Source organism: Austrofundulus limnaeus, unplaced genomic scaffold (assembly GCF_001266775.1).
Source record: "Austrofundulus limnaeus strain Quisiro unplaced genomic scaffold, Austrofundulus_limnaeus-1.0 Scaffold9, whole genome shotgun sequence".
NCBI lineage: Eukaryota > Metazoa > Chordata > Actinopteri > Cyprinodontiformes > Rivulidae > Austrofundulus > Austrofundulus limnaeus.
In genome coordinates, this window is record NW_013952411.1 from 622,713 (window position 1) to 635,430 (window position 12,718).

At 39.8% G+C, this 12,718-nt stretch overlaps 1 protein-coding gene across 1 annotated transcript in view; it reads right to left on the minus strand.

Moving 5' to 3' along the window:
• Positions 1-12,718, minus strand: part of myo3b (myosin IIIB) — a 72,701-nt gene that overhangs the window by 32,156 nt on the left and 27,827 nt on the right. The window contains exons 23-27 of the mRNA XM_014001393.1: positions 8,599-8,678; positions 6,273-6,350; positions 2,829-3,034; positions 539-650; positions 295-457 (exon numbers count right to left, since the gene is read on the minus strand). Of these exons, the coding sequence (XP_013856847.1) occupies positions 295-457; positions 539-650; positions 2,829-3,034; positions 6,273-6,350; positions 8,599-8,678 (639 nt within the window). The remainder of the gene's footprint in view (positions 1-294; positions 458-538; positions 651-2,828; positions 3,035-6,272; positions 6,351-8,598; positions 8,679-12,718) is intronic.

A 12,718-nucleotide genomic window follows, 5' to 3' on the forward strand; every position in this document is an offset into this window, starting at 1 on the left:
TGTGTGGATGTTTTTGTATTGGACATTAAAAAATGTAACACACTTTTTTTAGGAAAGCGAGTGAATTGTCCTCATTGATCCTTTTTCTGAGATAAAAAAAACATCAATTCACAAATATTGATTGAAATTGTTAGTAATGGAGTTAATAATCAGATATAAAAATGTTTTGGGGGATTTTTTTTTGTTTCTGACACTATAGCATGATTAAACATGGCCCGGGTCAAATTGACCCAGGAACATTACTGCTGTTCCTCAGAAACGAACTAACAGGAGGGTTAATTAATGACACTTTACCTGACTGAATGATGACGGCTCCACGGTTTCTCTTCTCCTTTTCTTTTCGGTAGCGTCGAGCCGCCAGCCAGCCTTTCGTGTAAGCCTGCATCACCACCACCCGAGCGATGACCTCACGCAGCAGCAGGTTCAGCTGCTCCACATGGTAGTACTTCAGAAAAACCTGAAAGGACGTTCGGACCTGGCTAAAGTATCTCAAACATTTTTTTTTTTACAAAAAGGCATTAAAAGAAAATCACTCCACCTTTGTCTGACCCATCACCCAGTCCTGTARTTTGGCCCGCTCCAGTATGGCCACCGCGTTTTCTCTGCTCATCGCTGGCATCTGATGAGCCCGAAAGGCAAGGCARTAATATCTACAAAGAAATGCAAAAGAGAAAACATTTAGAACAGTTGGAGAGTTTTAAAGCATCCAAAAACTCTAATGTTTGGTCTGTGAAAATTCAAAAGGGTTCAGTTTGGCACTTAATGACTGTCTTATTATTCAGACTAGAAAAATAGTTTTGCTCTTAGTATTTATCAGGTGAAAGAAAAAAAAACAGTATAGAATGCTGAAAAGAAAATATTTTTAGAATTAGGTTCCTAAAATCACAAAAATGTCAACTTTTTTTGTGTGTTTTGTGGTTTTCCAGGGTGTTTATAATGTACAGATAATAAAAAAACCTAACCAGAATAAGTCAGTGTACTTGGTTGTAAATATGCTGAAATAGAAATACTGATGCATAGGAGCAAAACAAAATCTTAATTTGAAAGAAAACGGTTGTAGTTTCTAGCTTCCATTTAGCTACTTTTAGCTTTTTAATTTTCCTTTTGCTACATTTATATTTGAGCTGGTCTTTTGCTACTTTTAGATACCAATCTGCCTAATTTAGCTTCTCACTTGTCTTGCTATTTTATTTATTTATTTATTTTTTGCGTTAGCTATCATAGGAAGTTTTAGCTTCTTCCTAGCCTTTTGCTACTTTTAGTTTCTAGCTACTGGTTTGCTACTTCTGGCCTTTAGCTGTTACGCTTATATTTTACTACTTTTGGTCTTTAGCTAGTGTTTTGCTCCTTTTAGTGTTTATTTTCTTTTAGATTTAACAGCTCAGTTTTAGCTTCTTTGGCTAATTGAATAATTTGATCGCTCTCAGCATTTAGACTTCATTTCTGCAGAAATTACACGTCAGCGAACATCGGTGCTACTTCTGTTTCTGTCAAACTATGTCTGAATCCAGCGACTGATTCTAAAGTTTACAAAATACCAGCACAGGACAGGACGGGGCGGCTCCAGCTTTTGCAAAGCGACATCAAAAGTCCAGATCTACTGGTTCGTCTCACGTGCTGGTCAAAGAAGAAGAACAACAAGAAGAAAAACTTCTTTGAACTCCACTCCCCGCCTCAGTCTAAAGCCTTTCATACTAATTCCTGTTGATACCTGTTATTTCTTTGATGGTAAATACAAAGCACAGCAACATCAGACGAGCCTTTGATATGAGAGCACAAATTTAAATCAGTTTTCACTAAAAGGTGCAGTTTAGCCACTCGGGTCGGTCTGTCCGACCTCTAACGGGCTCAGGTGGGATGATACGGATTCAAAATCAAGGTTGAAAATCAAACAACTCAACAGTTTTGTTCACACAGTGACTGCGGAGACAACAGTGAAATGTTCATGTCAGGGCATGTCCAGTCCTTTGGGACTCCCTTCACGAAACCAGGACATGCAAAGACGCATCATGTGGTCACTCAAAGTTTTCTAAATTAAACTTTTAAAGCTTCCCCTAAGCTGTGAGACTAACCACCAATCTCCAAAAGTTTTTTTCCACACAAACCAAAATCCCAAGTTAATGAAATTTATGATCTTGAAGCCTCTGCATTAAAGGTGGATGAATGTGTTTCAAAAGCAGATTGATCACACAAGAATACTGTAGYTTTTGTTCACCAACTCATCCAAATATAGCCTTTGTTTATTTGTCGGTTTCTTTAAACTCAGACTCAGAAAGTTGAACTTTAAAATTTGTGGTTACCCATCATAAAAGGAGCGATTGATGCTCAGTATTGAATTAGTTATTAGATCATGTCCTATATTTGAGATACCAAAAACAGCAGCCTTACGTAAAGTCTCTCTAATGACGAAACTTGTTTTAATTGTGCTCTAACATAAAACCACGGGGACATGTAGACCACATTCAAGCTTTTCCAGGTCACCGAGTGCAAGAACAAACTCTTTATGAATAGTAAAGGGAAAGCTATTAAAATGCATCTCCCCTTATAATCACAGTTCCTCCCTGTTTGAGTTTTATCCATATTTTCCAGACTACAGTTAAAAGAGTTGTAAGATTAAGTCTTGCTCTATCACTAATGACTGCCAATTAGTCAGCTTCCTGCTTTGCTCAACTTGAACTTGTGTAATTAAAGAACTTGTGTTTTTTTTCATTTATTAATTTATTTTTTTAGCGTGATGCAGAGCAGCGATAGCTCGTTCTGCTCGCTCTCTGGGGTTGTGTCAGCACTTTGCAGAGCGGAGGTTTGATTCGTCTCATCGCCGCTGCTACCTGTTGACAAAATCCTCAATCGGGACGCGGTGGGAGTAGCCCTGTCGCCGGATGTTCACCGTCTCCAGGATCCCCGTGTAGCGCAGCTGCACCATCACCCTCTCGTTGCAGAAGCGGAGCGCCTGCCTGTCGTCGTTGGGTTTGATGCAGCGCACAAAGTGTGGCTGGCCCACCACCATCTTAGACAGCAGGTCCATCAGGGAGTACTGTGGAGACACAGCAAGGCAGCCATAAACAGCAGCTAAATGGTCAAATAAAAACAGCATAAATGCAGTTACATGAGTTTATAAGTGTAAGAAAATATGTTATGATTATAATTATTTTTCCAGTCTGAATAAAAGTAGAGAAAGTGTCATTAATTGCCAAAAGTAATGAACAGTTTTACATTTACTCATAACAGACCAAATGTTAGTTATTTGAGGATTTTACTTTTAGTGAAATAGAATCATGAACCTCCTTTCCACTAAATTCACTACTACAAAGCAAAAAAATGACAAAAATTACTCAGTATATGTAAAATTGATCAAGTTAGATCTATTTTTGGGTATAAGGTTGCTTTTTATTGTTATTCTTGGAGTTTTGAAATAACAAATGAGATTTTATTACCTGTTTTTTTATTGACCTAAGTTAAAATTTGTAGAAAAAGGTGTTCATTTATATATCCTAGTGATTCCTAAAGACAGTCAACCTTCCAATTAAAAATATCTAATTAGGTTTGTGTTAAGGCCTCCACATACTCCATCTGAAGCCGAGCATTCGATGTGTGGCCACGTGGTTGTCCCACGTTCGATTTTTTGCACACAACTTTCATAGCTCCTGGGACAAAGCAGGCCGAGCTCCTGGGAAACTGTGGGATGCGTCTCTGCATGGGGTTCCTTCCTGCTGGAGTCTGCACTCCAACACCCCCCCACCCCACCCAAAAAAAAGACAAAAGAAAAAAAAAAACAACAACTCCAATCCACCGCTATTTGTCCGCAAATCTGTCTCGGATGAAGCTGTTTTCTGCAGAAGGATTCCTCCGTGCAAAATGTCTGTTTCATCTCCATTCATGACTGTTCAGCTGTTTGAATATTTCTATAAATGTCTGCTTCCAGGTACGACAGTCGACATCTGAAAGGAGTTTCTTTTCTTTTTTTTTGTTTATGTTTTTTGGAAGCGAGGGGTTGAANTTTTCTTTTTTTTTGTTTATGTTTTTTGGAAGCGAGGGGTTGAAGCAAAATGYAGCATCCRAGAGCCTTCAGCACAAACAAACACGGCCAYAAACTTGTGATCAATCTCACAGTAAGTTCTTMTGTGGARGGTGGGGGTTAAAAAGTTCTCCCGRCCAAGTTGTGCCAAGAAAGGKCGGCAGATTGGAAGCTGTGAACAGAATGGTGCATATTTTGTAATAAAACTGAGAGCTGATTTWAGCAGTTTGGATGGAGCATGCAGAGGCCTTTAGATTGAACTTGTGTTCTTCCCTGTAATGTAAATATTATCAATTCTGACCTCATCTTCCTTCTATAAAATCAAGAGAGCAACAAACAAATATCAAACTTAAGGGTTTAAAATGATCACAGACCAGTTCTGGGACATTATTGTGAAATAAATTGGACTTTTATTGAAATCTACGGAGCCCACGAGGGGACACGGGGGGATTTTTTTCCTTTTGCGTTCCCACGCAATACCTTTGCGTTCCCTCGCAATACTTTTGCGTTCCCACGCAAAAGATTGTTTTGTATATGAACTGAATTAAATCAGACTTTTATTTTGAAATATCCGGTTACCAAAACAGGATGTGTCGCCACAAGTTCGTGATATTGACATTGATGTTGCATGGCTGCACTGTGTTAAAACACGGCATATGACATACTTCCATGCGTGGCTGTGTGATATATTCATTCTGAAGCTGAATTAAAGCAGTAGGCTAACTCGCTAATGGTGAACATGTGAGTTTGCTAATAAACCAGCAGGCACAACAGTGATAAACTAGTTTTGCGAGGGAACGCAAAAGTATTGCGAGGTAACGCAATACTATTGCGTGGGAACGCAAAAGAAAAAAATCTCCCATGTCCCCTCCTCGTGGGCTCCGTAGAAATCAGTCTCTGATGCTATATTCACACCAAACGCGTTGTGCGCCTCCAAAAATCTCAAAACGCACGCATCTTGAGGCTGGACAGACGCATTCACAGATCAGAACGAGAAGCGGCGGCGGCGGCAGCGGGGTGTGGGAGGAGCGTCTGCCCTCGGTGGGTGAAATAAAGATAAAATAAAAGAAAATGGCTTTGATTTAATTACTAAAGAGCAAGTGAACGTTGCGCACAGCAGATAATTAACTCACCAGATGATTTAGAGGCGATTTGTTCGGTTAGTTTCGTGCTCCAGAAGCTGCCAGCTGACGGACCCTTTTTTTTTGTCCGGATCAGCTGACCCACATCAGCACTTATATCCAGCCAGAAAATCCAACTGCAGATGGTCGATTTCAGGTAAAGATCTCCTGTTCGTCTGTTTCGGTTTAGTGGGCAACATTCAGGAAACTGTCACATGGAAAAATGAGTCTCTTGGATTGGTTGATGCGACGCATCAAGCAGCAAAAGTTCAGATTTTCCAAMTCACGCGGCKGACGCTTGGGACGTGCCGCGCTGCTCGGCTTCTAGACTCCCCTAGATGCGCGTCCACCATTGACTTTGCATGTAAACCAGATGACCTGATGCTCAAAAYRCGTTTGGTGTGAATGTACCTTTAATCAAACTGATGATGAGTCACKTGAACACCATCTAGAAATGCTGCCATATTATCTGGGATAAAACTAATGTAAAATGGTCTGAGYGGAAAACTGTTCTGTAATCAAATGAAKTCTTTTTTTCAAAGCCCCATCCTAAAGAGAAAGAGGAACCAACTGGAAAACCCTTTCTCTCTGATGGTATGGGGGTGCATTAATGTCTCTGGCATGGGCAGCTTACACATCTAGCACCATCAATACARCAAAGCATATACCAATAATAAAACAACATATGTCCCCATCCAGTACAACAGATGACCCAAGTCTCCACCAGACCAAAACTGGGACAACGCTCCTCTAAAACCTCCTGCAACTACAGCAATAACATCATTTAATTTTCAGATTTAGAGTTGTAGATCTTTTCAAACTGTCTTGTTTTGCTTTGATATTGATCAGGCACGATTGATACAGTTGAAATTCATTAATTGTGTATGAACTACATTGAAAAAAGATTGCAATTTAAAATGTTTTAAGGGAAGATGGTTCATGATGTTGGACTAAATCCAAAAGAAACTCTCAAGTGTCAAGAATAAAAGGTTCATTAAATTATATCAGCAAGTGCTAAAAAAACAAAAAAACAAATCTGGGTAATAACATTAATCTAGTAGATGGTTCACAATGCAGTTGTTCRTGTGCACTTATCCTCTTTTTAATGGGAGGTATTAAAAATGAAAACCACCTACACGAAAATGGGATGCCACAGTCTGTCTCCTCATATTGGTGGTTTCGTCTGGGTGGCGCATCATCTCCATGGTGTCCACCTGAGCACAAACATTCATGATKAACGGGTCAAACCTGGAGCAGAAGATTCCAATAAGTTTACTGGCACCCTGGCTTCCTCTGTGGGCTGAAGGTGTTATTTTAGCAGGGTTCTTTCTTCGAAATAGGCCAGTTGGGAATACGCAGCTGCACTAACAGAGTCGTCAATGCCACAAAAGCTCGTAAACACTTAAAGCTAACAATCTAGAGAGTCGTTCGGCACTGCTGTGGGGCACGGGGAAATTGCAGCACATTCAGAGCGGCAGAGAGTTTTTCCGAATGACGAYGAATTAACGAGGACACAGTTTAGGCTTTTTAACGGCCTCTGCTGTTCATAGCGTCATCAAAATTAATGGTGCTTCAGATATTTTATGGTGAGTCGATGTAGCAAAGTGCATATCTTAATATTTTATTTCATTCTTGCTGAAAGGAAGAAAGGTATGTTCTGGAGCACAAGAAGAGAAGCATGAGCTCCTCTGACAGATCACACAAGTTATCACTTCCACTCGTTCAACGAACGGCTCACTTCTCTAATCGGGCAACTTTTACTAAGTGTCGGTTTCCGTCAACTTTTTTCTCCCGCCCTGATTGAGAACAAGAGAGCATACATATTACATCAGTCACACTGAGCTGTTATTAGGAAGTCTTCGCCTGTTCAAGAATAACTGAGGAGGTGGAAGTACATCAAAGGAAAGCCATTTGATTTCCATGGTTATTTATTTTTTTCTTAAAAAGGCTGGTCTGTGTTTGTGTCTAATTTTAAGTTTTTTTATTTTAATAATCTAAGAGACACATCATGGGGTATTTGTTTTTCGTTGATAACACAGAATTGTGGCTGCGTGGGGAAATAAAAGTTCAAAAGAGATGATTTACATTTTTCCACAGCCAGACTGTGATTGATGTTAGGAGAGCGAAGCTGCGCACAATTCAAAGTTTACARTCATGCTCAGCTGATTTCAAGGGGATTATGTTTGTCCAAAAAACAAAACAAAACAAAAAAAAACTGCTTCCATTTTGGATCTGCTCTGCAGTTTTGGAGAGGTGCATTTAAATTTGACAAAAATCTTACCTTCAACAGGTATTTGGGAGACTTTGGAGAGAAGCACATGTTGGTGAATAACATGGAAGCAAGAGGAAGAGAGAAGTGGATAGAAAAGAAGTAAAGAAATCTATATTGAGKTGTTTTATCCTGCAAAGTTTCATTTAATTTAATATTTTAATGAAAAATTGTCCATCTAACCAAATCTTTCAATTGTATATCCAGCCAAAACRTATTTTTGATCTTGTATTTAGACTGATACCAAACACAGAATGTGTCAGATTGTTAATCTTGTTAGTCTGGAAGTTTCCACAGTTCAAGAATATTATCAAGTGCAATTGTTTATTTCCACTGGCAGATTATTTCACTTAATTTGAGTCTGAACTGTCTCAACTTTCTCAAATTAACTGAAATACTCTGCCATTGGAATAAGACAGTGGTTTCTTGGAAAGATTTGTTGAAATAAGAAAACATTCCAGACTAAAAAGATTAATAATCATAACACGTTCTGCTCTTGCTTAGTACATCATTCTCAAAACAAGCTCAAATATTCTTTTTTGGCTGGACATTGGATTAAAAGAGTCTCTTAGATGGATAATATTTGCATGATTTCATAATGTATACCCTCTTACAATTCAATGGAAAATTAAATTAAAACACATCATAATCAACTTTAACAAAGCAAACTTGAAAAAAGATGGCTAAATTTAAGTCAAAAGGGCAGAAACGTAAGCTTTTGAAGTGTGGTTCAATCCATTTTGAYCCCACGCTCAGAAAAACTGACAGAACTAAAGGATTTTTTTTCCTCAAACTGAGGTTTTATAAAGAGCCATCCACAGCTAACATTTAAAGTTTCGGACAACTGATGGTTTTGCAAAAATCGAACACAGACCATTGCTACACAAAGAAAAGTGTTTACATYAAATTAAAAACAAACATGACATATCACTGAAGTATGCTAACACCCTACAAAAAAAAAAATTCACCAAATACTTTACTGCCTGTTAACAACAAAAGTCAGTAAATCTTTCAWGCGGCAGACACCAAATACCAGATGGCGACGTTGCATCACCAGAAGCAAGACAGCCAACGGAACAGGGTAGTCAATTAATATGGCGGTGCTTCACTTTGCAGGTTTTTAACTGGGCTTTTTATGGTGAAACGCCCATTAGCAACAAATAAAATGATGATTTGTGCGACAGGAATCTCACCTTGGTGCGTCCTGAGCCGAGCTGCGGGGGCAGAGATCTGGAGGCAGCAGTGACTCGGGCCCTGGACGTGGCCAGATTTCCTGTTGGACACAAAACCTTTATGTGGAAGCACATGACTGAGGTGTTTTACATCGGAAGTGGTTATTGAGAGTTGATCAGTAAACACATTTGAGTGTGAAATTCTCTGTCAACAAACTTTTCTTTTCTTTTCTTTTCTCAGTGTTCATACAGCAGCCACGGCATAAAAGGCAGTTCAGAAGGATCCTAAATCTCTGCGAATCCCACCGACTCAGGAGTGCAGCTGCATGCACAGCAGTCCAACAGCCCCACACACACAGCGGAAAGGATATGAACGGAGCATATGCAAGACAGCCTGAACATTTCAAAGTTTCTGCACAAGATGTCCAAATGTTTTCTCTGGCTATATCTTCAGAGGCTAAACTGTGATTAATAGCAGTGAAAGAAGCCTTTGAAGCAGGATTGGTGACATCAAAGTCCTAATCCATGGGTGGCAGGATTTTTATAATGAGTGGGAAGTATCTTAACACATTTCAAAGGGTTTACTCCATGAATAAACAATAGCTGCACAGATGTGCCACACACACCTTTAGAAAAATACGTCTGCAGACACAGGAGGCAGCATTACCCAGGCAGCCGTGTAGGCAAGGAGGTAAACCTTTGTAAGTTTTTTAAGATAAAGCTGAAGTGACAGGCCAACAATTGTTCTACATTTCCTACCACACACACAGACCCAACTTCTAAAATGCAAATATGCAGCCCGGCTCCTGCAACATTTTTTTTTTTCCGAGCCTCGTGTCAGATTTTGAGGATGGCGTTTGACAGCGAGYCAAAAAACCCGAAAACACTGGATCAGCGCCTGGCTTTCCTCCGAGGCCGCTTGCTCTATCAGATGAGTGTTAGAAGTTTCAAATATGGCGAGAGATCAAAATTAATTTATGACGAATTCATTAAGAGCAAAGCCCACTTCTACCTTCTGACAAAGGCCRTCCCGTTGGTACAAAAGGTTTCTCRGTACGCGCGGTGATTGTAAAAATATACAAATATGAAAACAGACAGTGCTGTAGTCAGAACAACCTGAAACAGATGATGTGGGAGAACTTCAAAAGAGTCTGTTAATCTGGTAGCAATTCTGTGAGCACTTGACAGTTGTCGGCTAATTGSTGTGTATTTTTTTTTCTACTTGTTTTTCTTAGTTCATGAATTCAGCAAAGACATGTTTAAATATGATATTTGATATTTTTGGAGAATGTGCTCTGAAACATAACTAAAGGTGTGTTTTTACAGCCTAATATGGGGGAAAGCAATGCGTAAATTAAAGACCTGRCATTCAAYAAATTTAAATCACACAATTTTARACCAAGATCATYTTATGATGAAGTTTCAAGTCTTTCAATCTTATATCCASCCAAAAAGTACTATCTTATTTTGAGATTGATATACTAAGAGAGCAGAATTAGACACTGTACAGGTAAATTATTTCACTTGATTTGAGAAGGTTCAGACTCAAAATAAGTGAAATAATCTGCCATTGGAATAAGAMAARTGCACTTGTATAACTTTTTGAAATAATTTCCAGGCTAATAAGATTGATAATCTAACACATTCTGCTCTTGCTTAGTATATCAGTCTCAAAACCAGATCAATAATACTTTTGGGCTGAATATTAGATTGTAAAATGTGGTTCGATGGAAAATGTTTGCAATGTAAAGCCGTCACTATCCCAAGTTGTCACATTCAGACTCAGCTCAGACTCTCAGCTATCATCACATCTGCAAAGTTACCTGAGTTTTAGTCATTTTGTATTGATTAGCTGTGGTGGCCATCTTGAATTAGACATTTTTAGATTCATTGAAACATGAGCTGTTATTTTTTACTCTTTATGAACACGTTTGTTAGAAGGTCTTGTGTTTAAGAAAAAGTGAGTCTTATAACTTCAAACGGTCCTTCGGCACAAAAAAAAAAGGAAAAAAGGAAAAAAAAGGAAGTCTGATCTTTGAAAACAGGGGCTGTTAAAACTGTGTCGGGTACATTACCAACACACAGGCAGGGACCTGCTCCAATTAGCCCAGAGTAAAGCTGGATGGATTAATTGGAGTGGGTCTTGTGCAAATGAAGTGCGCTCTCTCCTCTCCCTATTAGTGCTGCTGGGCCAGATCATCTGAGCACATTTGTCATGATGAATTAGCGGCTGCGAGTGGAACGGGCTCGTGGAGTGTCACTGCGCTTTCACGCCTCTCACTTCCATGACACCATCAAGAGGAGATGAAGGGGGCTGCGCCACGACGAGGGAAACTATGACAGTTGTACCTAAGCCTCGCAAACGGACACTCGCTGCCTTCTTCATTTATTCCTTGGCGGGTCATGTTAATTCATTCTTCTGGTGGATTTCATATCCCCTTCTGACTGCATGATTAGAGAACGGGTTAATAGTCAGTATCCTCAAAGATCCCTGCCTCCCGAGACATAAAACCATGGGAACACCTGTGATGTCCGGCCTGAAAGGAGTCCTTCTAATTTAGATTTCTCTAATGATGTAGATGAGAAATATTCAAACACGAGGACGAACAAGAAAGGGAAAGATTTGTTCTTTGACAGAGAGGGTGAGAGAGAGAGAGAAGCAGCGTATGTTTTTACCTTCAGTGCCGACTTTTTGTCAGTTCTTTGATTAAAAAAAGGAAATAAAAAAGAAAAGAAGTTTTAATAAGAGAGTTTAATAATTAAAAAGGAGGGAGAAGGTGAGGGGAACATTTCCCATCAGATTGTTCAGTTTTTCTGAAGCAGGTGGACGAGCGTCCCCGCTGTTCGTTTCTGCTTCACGCGTGTTGCTCCTGGCACGGAGACTTCCAGGACCACAGAAGAGAGTGGCAGAGCGGTAAGTGGGGAGGGGGCAGAAATAAATAAATAATAATAAAAGAAAAGAAAAACCTTCCTTGGCATCTGTGCATTCACTTTGAAAATTAAAGCCCAGCAAGAATCCAACAGGAGAGAGAGAGAGAGAAAAAAAAAGCTCAAGCTGGCAGTTGTATTGGGGCTCTATTGACAAGAATAGTCAATGTGCCTGGGATTAAAAAGCAATCCAGCGTTCAGTATGACACCTCTCTACACGCTTTTATGAGCGCCAGTGTGCGCCTTGTACTTCTGAAGCTGTGGATCGAGCTGTCGACACGGGGGACAATCAAAGTTGTAAGAGCAAGCTGAGTGAGCAGAGGCTTGCTGGATATCTCTGCAGCGTTCCCGCTCTCTTTTTGAAAACATGTGATCTAGAAACTCAACTCAGCAACCAAGCAAATTAGATTAAAGGCACCCATAACTCCCCCCCTGCAGCAACCCTCCATAACCGCCACCATTTAAGGCCTGGAGATGGCTTTGGGGTGGGGGGGTTGTTGATTTAAATGCCATCCTCTACTGTCAAAGCAGATCAATCATAGAAAGCATGGTGTAATTGGCTTTTAGTGACACAACACAGTGTTGCATTTATCAAAGGATGTTGCACCATGTGACTTCAGAGAGCTGACTTCCTGCTTCTGATGTGTAGGGTCACCGTAAATCCCAGTGCTGACTCGAAACCTTCCCCAAACAGCATAATTTTGGAAAGAAACTAAATAAAGGCAYTACTTGGAGAATGTCTTTCTGGTGTGGAAGTGTAGCTGAAGATCTGCCCACTGGAATAAAAAGGAGGCCTCTGCTGTGGGAGAACAAAGAGCTGAACGTGTCACATGTAACACTGGGAGAAGCCTGTCAGGAGGTTCTCCTTTTACATGACAGAGGCAAAGCAGAGGAGATGAACTGGGACTTGGTGTGAAGATGGAAAATATATGGGAAATAAAATAAATGTGTAAATTGYTTGACACTGACAAGAACCTTGAACTTTAAACTTTTAAAATATTACAAATCAGACATCACTCGAATATTTTTACAAAGTTTCCCAAAATGGCAAAGAACAAGTATTTTCCTGTTAAAGCAACAATTCAGATCTTTTCATGTGGAGTGCTGTTAAAATATTATAGTTTTAATATCTTACCTGCTGTAGGTAAGCTATGTCCACAAACATAATATGCTGATGGGTCTTTTTGGGAACTGGAGCCAGCCTGAGCCGTTT